The 12102-nt window shown below is 37.9% G+C and overlaps 1 protein-coding gene across 1 annotated transcript in view; it reads left to right on the top strand.

Annotated features, from left to right (window-relative positions):
• The first annotated feature begins 402 nt into the window (after positions 1-402).
• slc17a8 (solute carrier family 17 member 8) overlaps positions 403-12102 on the top strand; it is a 15207-nt gene continuing 3507 nt past the window's right edge. Inside the window, exons 1-10 of the mRNA XM_077193494.1 lie at positions 403-938; positions 3476-3731; positions 4846-4964; positions 8088-8202; positions 8629-8716; positions 10376-10462; positions 10695-10837; positions 10935-11084; positions 11199-11331; positions 11952-12062. Coding sequence (XP_077049609.1) covers positions 841-938; positions 3476-3731; positions 4846-4964; positions 8088-8202; positions 8629-8716; positions 10376-10462; positions 10695-10837; positions 10935-11084; positions 11199-11331; positions 11952-12062 — 1300 coding nt within the window. The 5' untranslated portion in view covers positions 403-840. The remainder of the gene's footprint in view (positions 939-3475; positions 3732-4845; positions 4965-8087; positions 8203-8628; positions 8717-10375; positions 10463-10694; positions 10838-10934; positions 11085-11198; positions 11332-11951; positions 12063-12102) is intronic.

Below are 12102 nucleotides of genomic sequence, written 5' to 3'. Positions count from 1 at the left end.
TAGACCTTAATATCTGAATTTTTAAAGAACACTGCATTTTTGATGATTATTGCGTAAAAGAGGCTTTCACAGGAAAAAGGTGCTGTGCTTCACTCATAAAAGCAATAGAATTCCATTGTGAATGTGAGATTTGAACATCAGCCACAGTGCAATGGCACTCACAGTTTGAACCTTTATGTCAGTGTTTGGTTGTTGACGTTGATACGTTTGACCCATGAACCCCTGGAACGGTTTCTCGGGATAAGGGTTAGACTGGGACTGTAGGACGCAGTGTCTTGTTACACCTGCTCATATCATACAACCTCGAGCCTGCGATCCTTGACTTCGCCATCAATATTTGATGAGTTCTACTAGTCACTCTTTCTGGCCTGCTGTTGTAGAGCCAAGAAGACCAAAAAGGGAGGGGTTGGAGAAGAGGCAGGTGTTCGGCATCTTCTGTCACTGTCTGTGAGGGGACCGAGGAGAACGTAGGAGTTTCCATTATTGATGTATGTCAGCATAACTTTCGCAATGCTTATACACTAAACCGAAGACACTGGATTCGTCCCGTTTCTCTCCTTGTGCCTTGTTTCTGGATGTTCTGTGGCCAAACCGCATGAAGGATTGTACCCAGACCGTCAAAAACCAAAGTCCCTCCTCTTCTTTCTCTCTGTGTGTCTTCTTGTCGTCCCTGGCTCGGCATCTCTCCTCCTCCTCCCCTCCAGCACACCTAGAGCATCTCAGTCCAGCTCAGGAGAGGATGCGCAACAGCGCCTAGTGGATATCCTGCTCGTTTGTTCTGCAAGAGCAGAAGAGTGAGAAGACAAGTGTTTGAGGGACAGAAGTGCAAGGGAAGGAGAGATGCCACTGGGGGGGTTTGCGGGTCTAAAGGAGAAGCTCAACCCGGGGAAGGAGGAGTTGAAGAACAATGTGGGCGACTCTCTGGGGAACCTGCAGAAGTAAGTCTGATGGCATTTGAATTGGAAACTAAGCGCTGAAAGGAAGATGTGAGAAGATTGCTTGTGCACATATAGTGTATGATGCTTTACATAATATACTGTATCATGCTTTTGGTATGTTGAATGAAATTGGAAGGGATATAGAATTTAGAAATCAACTCAAAATTTCTATGTATAGTACATAGATAGATATGATGTTTATAATATATATTTATAATATATATGGATTTTGGTATAATGTTGCAAAATATATTTTTTTTTCAATAATTTATTTTCAATATGCCATAATGTTTAAAAACTGTTCCAAATTGTTTCTCAAAGAAAGTAAGACATAAGAAAACCTTGCATTATAAATGTAAGATTCAAGCTTTTAAATATCTCTTCAACATCATTCACAAACCTAATCAATTCACTTTGAACCTTGGCCAGTAATTCAAAAACATTATATAGTGCTATAGGTGTATCCATTACATATTAAATATCTAGTTCATCTGAAGAGATTAAAAAACTGAAGATTCCATGTAAGAGCGAGATGTCTGTCTCTTAAATTGCATGCACATTAGACAGCTTAATATGTGAGATAATGTAAATAATTTCCTGTGTCTGAGTAATATTGCCAGGGCATCTAGCTAGTGTGATTGGGAAAATTGAATCCATGGGCACACTAAATAATTTAACAAGTCATGCAATATTTATTTTCATTCCTACGTAAAATTTGCTTAATTCTTCCATGTCTAAACTGTACAGGACAATTAGATTTCTGTATTAAATAATCAAATGCACCATATTTTAATGAATAAGTCAAAGTAGAGTTGTGTAACAGTTGCTCTAGAGCACTGCCATTTCCAAAAACAATATATTATATATTAATTTATTATATGTATTAATATAATCATTATAATTAGTTATAGTTATGTCCATGATAGAAAATAAGTGTAGTGACAGTTTACCAGGTATTATTTGAGAGAATGCAATGCTCAGATAGAATGAACATGGCATCTTCTTTTTACTTTTTTGTGGTGAAATGAGAATAATGTATTATCTTGGCTGAATCTTTCTAATATATAAGCTGCTATTGTCTGTTGATGGCAATCTTTGCACATTGAGCAGTAATTATATAGCCTACAACAAAACGTTATGATTTAAGAGGTGATAATGTAGGTTACAGTTTTTTAACTCTCCACATCTGTGTTATTAATTATATTTCACTTTAATGTTTTTTTTTTTATCTTATGGCAGTTCGAAACAAATTCGAAAAATCTATACTCATTCATACTAAAATCAAAATGGCAAGAAGTGTCTGGAAAGTTTTCAGTAAAAACCAAAAAATAGAGACAAAAATAAAGTTTTTCAGATCTGAATAAGTGTGTGCATTGTTCACAATAGAAAAAACAATTGTGTGAGGTCCGTTTTCGAGAGTGCACCAGACTAGGACTTCATCTTAAAGTGGCTTTTGCGCAATAACAGCGTTAACAAACATACGGCTCTTAAAATGACGCCTCTTGATCCTCCATTCACAATCTGCCAGTATCCAGCTTTTAGTGAGCTCCTTCCTCTGTATATGGAAGAACTCAGGTGTGCATTTCAAAATAGACAGATGAAAGTAATTCCTGTGAGGTGGAGGATGAGAGGAAAGATGCAGGTTCAGTAATGGAACAGGTGCGTGCAGGCGAGAGGGGGGAGAACCAAACGCAATGTGACCTTTTCTACTCCACACTCTGGAAACCAAAATTTACTCTGTCCATCCAGTACATCAAAATATGGGTAAAGATAAATATGCAGTCCAAAAATCAGTCCAGTGCAAAATGTTGCCAAGGCATCTAGCACACTATCACTACATCATCATGCACAAACCTAATACATTCACTTTGAACCTTGGCCAGAAATTTTTAAATCTTATATAGCTTTCTTGGTGTCCATACATACTGTATTTAACATCTAGGACATATGAAGAGATTAATGACACTAAATATCTCTTATATATTTCTTGAACATTAATGCAAAGTTCTGTCATGAAACTCTAGATGGCGAAAGCTGATAGTTCCACAACTCATTCTGCTCGCAATAACATCATTCTCTATAGGGCCTAGCTGATTGGTTCCTGCTGTAGCCAATGAGCTCACTGCTCAACCTTCAAATACTTGGTCAGCATTTGCTGTAGCAGAGTCAGCACACTTTCATAAACCCTCCACCTTCCCCAGCTCCACCTGTATAGATCTGCTATAGGTAATTCATGTATGCCATTTGTACAGCAGCAGCATCTTACTTGCTCACAGCTGGGTGTCATGTGTGTATTCGCAGTAGCAAGTCCTGTACTTGCTCTTTGGTAGCAGCAATAACCTATCAGCAACAGTGACCAAACATATCGGCATTTTCCATTGCCAAACTTACATTGCCATATTGGCCATTACCATGCCAAACACTCCGAGAGTTGTCATGACAAAACTCAATCGTGAACTCAGCTTAATTTGTGAGATATGTCATTTTTCCCGTTTTTACTGCAAGCCATTTCTAAACCAATTACTATCCCATGGTAGGAAGATTGATGGCAGTAATGTGGATGAAGAGGACCACATTGAGCTGACAGAAGATGGCCGGCCAGTGGCAGCCCCTCATCGTAGCCCGCCCCTTTTGGATTGTGGCTGCTTTGGCCTTCCCAAACGTTACATCATCGCCATGCTCAGCGGACTTGGCTTTTGCATCTCGTTTGGCATCCGCTGCAACCTCGGTGTGGCCATTGTAGAAATGGTTAACAACAACACTGTCTACATCAACGGGACTGCTGTCATGCAGGTGAAACCAGGAAAATATCAAATGAAAATAATGGCATTCCCATACATCCCTCATCTTATTTTTAACACAATCAAATTTATCTTAATAATTTACCACATTTACTTAATTCAACATATTTTTTTTTTCATTCTGATTTTAAAAAACTGGCTGGAAATTGAATAAATGTAGAAATTGTTTTAATGACAGCTCCAATTTTTAACAGTTTGTGAAAGAAAATTATATATGGTGTATCTATTTTCTAATCAGATGTGTTTGTGTGTATGTGTGTTTGGCATATATACCTCATACTATATATGAGAGAGAGATGTATATATATATATATACATCTCTCTATCTTTCTCTATCATATATATATATATATATATATATATATATATATATATATATATATATATGCCAATATAATTACACTATATTTAATTTTTTTCACAAATTAAAAAAATATTTTCCAATCACGCACACACACACACACACACACACACACACAACACACACACACACACACACACACACACACACACACACACACACACACACACACACACACACACACACACACACACACACACACACACACACACACACACACACACACACACACACACACACACACACACCACACATATAGATATATAGATATATGATTGGAAAATAATTGCTTAATTTGATCACAATAAATATTTTTCTCACACAGTCAATTGGTCTTAATACATGAAAATATACAGCTTTAATATTCTTTTTACAGAGTGAGTCTCTATAATCAGGTCTTTGGCATGAAAAGTTTAGACAGTTAAGACAATACATTTTACTTCTTGAGCTATCAAGTTCAAATAATCAAAGGACAGATTATTTATTCTCATCAATGATTTGTTTGGTAGTTAGCGGACACAATTTCCTGTAATTTCCTGTCATAAGAGATATTGGGAAGAAGACATGACTCACACACATACATATTCACAAGGTAATTTTACTATGTCTTGACTCTTGTGATAAATCAACCTGAATTTTCCCTATTATACACAAAAATGTGCAGCAAGTTTGTATTTTTTCTTCTTCTTCTTTTTATATATATTTTCAAGCTAATATGGTCTTCTCTGATGTTTGTGTCCTTTAGCCAGCTCAGTTTAATTGGGATCCAGAGACAGTGGGATTGATACATGGCTCTTTTTTCTGGGGCTACATTGTCACTCAAATCCCTGGAGGATTCATCTCCAATAAGCTAGCAGCTAACAGGTAAGCCTCATCTTGATGCACGGCATCCACGCCACGTTTGGAAACGCATGTTATAGTATAACTCTCATATTACATTCAATGTTCAGAGGTGTTTCAAGACCCAAGGGACCACAGTGGTCAGGGCTGCGAGGGTTAAATTTGTGCCATGTGTTGATTAGAGGGGCGATTGCGGTCTTGTAATAAAAGCCTCACAGGAAAAAAGGACACGTGGCTGACAGAGTTAATAATGAAAGATCCAGCAGCAGATCTCTCCCTGAAACACCAGCCACTAGAATATTACAAGTGTCACTTACACAGTGTTTTGGAAAAAAAAAGAGGCAGATGGATGGATTAAATGGAGATAAAGGATAAATGAATGAACCAAAATGACTCTCTTCGGTGATGTATCTGCATGAGATTTTGCAGGACCTCTAAAATAATTAAAATTACAAGCATCATGCCCATTCAAACTAATGGGATTTTGAGCAAAGTGGATTTTGAATGCAAAAATAGGTCTGTGATAATTAAATTGCATGAATATTCAAGGTAAAAAAAAAAATTCTTAATTTGGTCAGTCCAATCAAGTTGCACTGTCCACAGGTAATTTGCATATGCATATATTATCAATCACGCTTTGAACCTTTGCATGGGGATGACTTGACTTGACTTGACTGCAGGGAAACACACGGTGTAGATACGACGACGAACCAGCACAGGACTGAAAACACAAGGAGAATAAATAGGGAAGCAAACAAAAGAGGGTAACATGATGTATGTCAGAGTGAAACAGCTCTGTATATATATATATATATATACATTCTCATTTATCCTTTATATATATATATATATATATATATAAAGGATAAATGAGAATGTATATATATATATATATATATATATACAGGTCCTTCTCAAAAAATTAGCATATTGTGATAAAGTTCATTATGTTCCATAATGTAATGATAAAAATTTAACTTTCATATATTTTAGATTCATTGCACACCAACTGAAATATTTCAGGTCTTTTATTGTTTTAATACTGATGATTTTGGCATACAGCTCATGAAAACCCAAAATTCCTATCTCAAAAAATTTGCATATCATGAAAAGGGTCTCTAAACGAGCTATTAACCTAATCATCTGAATCAACTAATTAACTCTAAACACCTGCAAAAGATTCCTGAGGCTTTTAAAAACTCCCAGCCTGTTTCATTACTCAAAACCCCAATCATGGGTAAGACTGCCGACCTGACTGCTGTCCAGAAGGCCATCATTGACACCCTCAAGCAAGAGGGTAAGACACAGAAAGAAATTTCTGAACAAATAGGCTGTTCCCAGAGTGCTGTATCAAGGCACCTCAGTGGGAAGTCTGTGGGAAGGAAAAAGTGTGGCAAAAAACGCTGCACAACGAGAAGAGGTGACCGGACCCTGAGGAAGATTGTGGAGAAGGACCGATTCCAGACCTTGGGGGACCTGCGGAAGCAGTGGACTGAGTCTGGAGTAGAAACATCCAGAGCCACCGTGCACAGGCGTGTGCAGGAAATGGGCTACAGGTGCCGCATTCCCCAGGTCAAGCGACTTTTGAACCAGAAACAGCGGCAGAAGCGCCTGACCTGGGCTACAGAGAAGCAGCAGTGGACTGTCGCTCAGTGGTCCAAAGTACTTTTTTCGGATGAAAGCAAATTTTGCATGTCATTCGGAAATCAAGGTGCCAGAGTCTGGAAGAAGACTGGGGAGAAGGAAATGCCAAAATGCCTGAAATCCAGTGTCAAGTACCCACAGTCAGTGATGACCTGGGGTGCCATGTCAGCTGCTGGTGTTGGTCCACTGTGTTTTATCAAGGGCAGGGCCAATACAGCTAGCTATCAGGAGATTTTGGAGCACTTCATGCTTCCATCTGCTGAAAAGCTTTATGGAGATGAAGATTTCATTTTTCAGCACGACCTGGCACCTGCTCACAGTGCCAAAACCACTGGTAAATGGTTTAAGGACCATGGTATTACTGTGCTCACTTGGCCTGCCAACTCTCCTGACCTGAACCCCATAGAGAATCTGTGGGATATTGTGAAGAGAAAGTTGAGAGACGCAAGACCCAACACTCTGGATGAGCTTAAGGCCGCTATCGAAGCATCCTGGGCCTCCATAACACCTCAGCAGTTCCACAGGCTGATTGCCTCCATGCCACGCCGCATTGAAGCAGTCATTTCTGCAAAAGGATTCCCGACCAAGTATTGAGTGCATAAGTGCATAACTGAACATAATTATTTGAAGGTTGACTTTTTTATATTAAAACACTTATTTTATTGGTCGGATGAAATATGCAAATTTTTTGAGATAGGAATTTTGGGTTTTCATGAGCTGTATGCCAAAACCATCAGTATTAAAACAATAAAAGACCTGAAATATTTCAGTTGGTGTGCATTGAATCTAAAATATATGAAAGTTAAATTTTTATCATTACATTATGGAAAATAATTAACTTTATCACAATATGCTAATTTTTTTAGAAGGACCTGTATATATATATATATATATATATATATATATATATATATATATATATATATATAGGGCGAAACTTGGTTTTGTCTGTCAGGAATTGATTGGATCATTGTTGTTTTTTTTGCCAGATCATAGCTATGATCTCATTTGAGTGACAGGTTGTCCCGCCCTTGTGCCAGTAAGCTCATCATCAGAGAAAAGATGTTGTTGCAAGTGCAACATAGTTTGATTAAAGATTACAAGGGCACATGAATTTGTTCATGTGAAAAAATGATGTGAATCAAAAAAATAATGATGTGAATGAATAAATCATAAATACTGCAATATTGCATAAAAAAAGACTTGTCAATTTTGATTTCATGGTGACTTTAAAGGTTCTGTCACAAGGTTCAAGTTACAAAAAATACTCTTTAGGTGTCACTAACTCACTAATGATTAATGTCTTTCAGAATTCCTGAACTGTTGTTAGATTTGTTCAATTCAGTTATTCAGATACCATTATGGAATTACTTATCCTGACTGTGCATGTTTTTCCACAACAATTCTATTTAATTCTACATTATTTATGGCTTCATTGATTTTATTAATTGATCCATACCTGAATTAACTAACATTACCAAATGTCTCTGAATTGTTTCTCAGGGTGTTCGGAGCAGCCATTTTCTTGACGTCATTGCTAAACATGTTTATTCCGTCAGCTGCCAGGGCTCACTACGGCTGTGTCTTGTTTGTGCGAATCTTACAAGGTCTGGTGGAGGTGAGTGGTCATCAGTGGCCTCATCTTCAAATATGTCACGTCATAAAATATTAGCTTTTTAAAAATTAATTTACATATAACGTAACTTTGCATATTACATTCTCATCTGGTACGTTATTGATCAGTAAAAATGTAAATTCTGTCATTGTCATTCATTCAAGATCAGAAGAGAATATTTAAAGTCTTTTTTATGTGCTTATTTTTTAAGCTCTACAAATAGCTTAAGGCACCATAAAAGTAGTCATGCACTATTTTTTGAGTCGTTTGAAGCCATACGATTCAGTAGCTTTTGAGTGATGAAGGTTTATTATTCATGAAGTCATTATATGGGTAAACTGTTTCTTATTCATTTAAATGGTCATTAGAATCAGCCATTTTGGTTTAAAAACAACAATAAAGCATACTCACAGTGCATGATGTTAACAGGGTGTCACATATCCAGCCTGCCATGGGATGTGGAGCAAATGGGCTCCTCCATTGGAGAGAAGTCGTCTTGCTACTACCTCATTCTGTGGTGAGTAGGTTCGTGAAATAGGCCTTTTATTTATAGAAATGGTCAGGAGACGTTTAATGTTTTAGAAATTACAAGAAAACACTTAATCTATTTACTTTATCAATTTATTTATCATTACCAATGAAAAATGGTTTCAAATGAAGCCAAAGCAGAACAACCATTACGTCTCTGATCAACACATTAGTGGTGTTTGTTAATTTCCTGAATGAATCAGTGTTTGAATCGTTGGGGGAATGATTCAATGGCTGCATCCGAAAACTTAAAAATGCTGCTTCCGGAGGCTGCATTTCAATTAGGAAGGCATCAAGGCACATCTAATTCCATTGTTAGCTTCCCTTCCTGTCTCTTGAGATACCTGCATCTGGTCGATTTTTGAAGGCAGCATAGATATATCCTTCACTGCCTTTGATATCCAACAATCCTATGCGGCTCCGTATGCTTTCGAATCGCTCTCGCGGTACTTTGATGTACTTAAAGCCATTTAACCCCCTACTAAAACCAGCCTAAACTGTTTAGCTGGTCTTAGCTGGTTTAAGCTGGATGTAACTGGCATAAGCTGGTCTCCCAGTCTGGCCTGGTTTTGGCTGGTTGGTCATCATGGTCTAGCCTGACCAGTCTGAGGTTCTATATTCCAATGATCATTACCCCTTAAAATGCATTCAAACAGCCATCTTCCACAATAAACAGGTGCCATGACAACCTCTGCTTCAAACAGCTCTTGACATGACAACTAAATGAAGATGGTCTGTACACAGCTTCACCTTCTGTATGTTTAAGAGGCTTTCTCCTGATGACACAAATGAAGCAGCGACATCTTCTATGTTCAAAAGCACACTCGAGAGAGAATCCTCTCCTGCGCCAAACAGGAAGATTTACAAGTGCATCCCAGTAATAAAATATGCATTAAGACACCTTTTCATTAAAATCCCATTTCCTGCAGCTGTCCTGTCCTTCAGGCAGAGGCACGTGTTGCACCGACCGAGGTGTGAAGTTGTTGCACATGCAACTGAGTCGGCAAATCTGTTCCTTCTAAGGACTTGAATGCTTTCGGCATTTATCACTACAAAGTTTCCTCAAATCTATGAGAATCTGAAGCTAGATGTAAAATGTATTACAGAAAAATTAGGGATGAACAATATATCGGCCACTGTTTGCCATCATGGTTTTCAATTGCTTGAAATATGTTTGAAATCACTTCAAAAAAGGAAAATACAGTTAAGTGCAAATGTGCAGAGCAAGTCTGTCATAGGCTACATAAAATTATAATGAGAACATTATAATTGTGTTCTTGAGACATGGCTTTTAATGGTGAGACTTTTGTTTTTGTAATCAGGCTCTCAAATATTATATAAAAATTTGGATTTAAATTTATCGGCCAATATATCGGTTTTCGGCTTTCAAATAAATAAATAATTATTGGTTATCGGTATTTTATTAAAAAAATATTATCGGTGCATCCCTAGTAAAAATTTACAAAACCAAATCTGCTTTCTCAGAGCTGCTTTCTTCCTCTGTCATCTAAAAGGAAACCCCCGCAAATGATTGAACTGTCATGCGAGGTGAATATTACAGGTTGATTAATGCCTTTTAATTACATTTTCTTAATTAATTGTGTGTGTGTGTGTGTGTGTGTGTGTGTGTGTGTGTTCTGGTTGACAGGATCTTATGCAGGAGCTGTGATAGCCATGCCACTAGCTGGAATATTAGTACAGTATGTGGGCTGGCCCTCTGTCTTCTATATATATGGTGAGTTAGAATAAGCCTTTACAATGTATTGGTAAAGAATGATTTATACACCAAAAATAAGCGATGACTCCAATGATTTAGATTGTTTTCCCAGTCAGTATAGCTGTATAGCTCATCATTCCAATTATGTACATTTACTACATTTAGTGGTCAGTGTGATAATGTGACATTCAAAGATCAAGTGTGCCGTGTTAAAATAACCAGTGATATGTGGTTCTTTGCTCATATCCAGGTGTGTTTGGAATTCTATGGTATATCTTCTGGCTCCTGCTGGCTTATAATAGTCCAGCGATACATCCCACCATCAGTGAAGAAGAAAGAACATATATAGAGGCCTCTATTGGGGAAGGAGCAAATTTAATGAGTTCTACTGAGGTAGTTCTATGTCTTCTGTCATGCATTTGGTATAAAAGCACATTGTTAAACAGAGAAGGAGGTTTTTCCAATATATTTATATATATTCTCTTTGTAGAAATTTAAAACTCCCTGGCGTAAATTTTTTACATCTATGCCTGTCTACGCCATCATTGTGGCAAACTTCTGCCGCAGCTGGACCTTCTACCTCCTGCTTATTAGTCAGCCAGCGTACTTTGAAGAGGTCTTTGGGTTCCCCATCAGCAAAGTGAGCTTTTATGTGATTTCTACGTACAGAACCATCAATTATTTAAACTAACATTCCTTTGCAGTACAATTCCCTCTAGAAATAGGCTAACTAATTGATGTTGGGCTGTTTCAGGTGGGCCTTTTGTCAGCGGTGCCGCACATGGTGATGACGATCATTGTGCCCATTGGAGGTCAGCTGGCTGACTACCTGAGGAGTCGAAAAATCCTCTCTACTACAAACGTGCGAAAAATCATGAACTGTGGAGGTATGCTAAGATCGCCATGTAGCCACGCCCCAAACTCACACCATTGGTTGAGAATTCACTTACACATACACTTATGGTTCCATGAAGAACCTTTAACATCCATGCAACTTTTCCATTACAAAGTTCTTTACAGTGGAAAAATGTTTGATTACACTTACTTTGAGGGTCCCCTTTAGATATTCTCTAGACTGTTCATACCGTTCCACCTTGAGTATTAGTAGACTTTTATGGGTAGGATTAGAGTTAGTAGAATAAGGGGTTAAGGGTTAGAAGAATAAGTTGACATATACTTGCATAGTTACATAGTCAGTAGAATGTCTTTTGGGGGAGCGTACAAATAAAGTGTTTGCAGATATTAAGCAGACAGTTTACTAGTACTCTAATGAGAGTAAGTTGACATTTAGGTGCAAAGTTACTTATAGTCAACAGAATGTCTAAAGGGGACCATCAAAATAAAGTTTTACCAAATGTTCTTCACACTAAGAAAAAAATGGTTCTTTTAAAAGAGGCTACTCACACAGAATGGATTTTTTGCGCTTAAAACGTGAGAAGCACGCAGGGCAGCGCAAGGAGTGGGAACAGTAATAAAGACACACCGATCTGACTTCTGCCATCCATAGGTTTTGGCATGGAGGCCACGTTGCTGCTGGTGGTCGGGTTCTCACACACACGTGCAGTGGCCATCTCATTCCTCATCCTGGCAGTGGGCTTCAGTGGATTTGCGATATCAGGTGACTCATGAGACGGGTGTCAGTCACCAGTGTCAATCAA

Source organism: Siphateles boraxobius, unplaced genomic scaffold (assembly GCF_051911475.1).
Source record: "Siphateles boraxobius isolate OS27281-9 unplaced genomic scaffold, OSU_SipBor_1 31, whole genome shotgun sequence".
In the NCBI taxonomy this organism is placed as follows: domain Eukaryota; kingdom Metazoa; phylum Chordata; class Actinopteri; order Cypriniformes; family Leuciscidae; genus Siphateles; species Siphateles boraxobius.
Note: the sequence above shows the minus strand (reverse complement) of the source record. Positions and strands in the feature narration are given on the sequence as shown.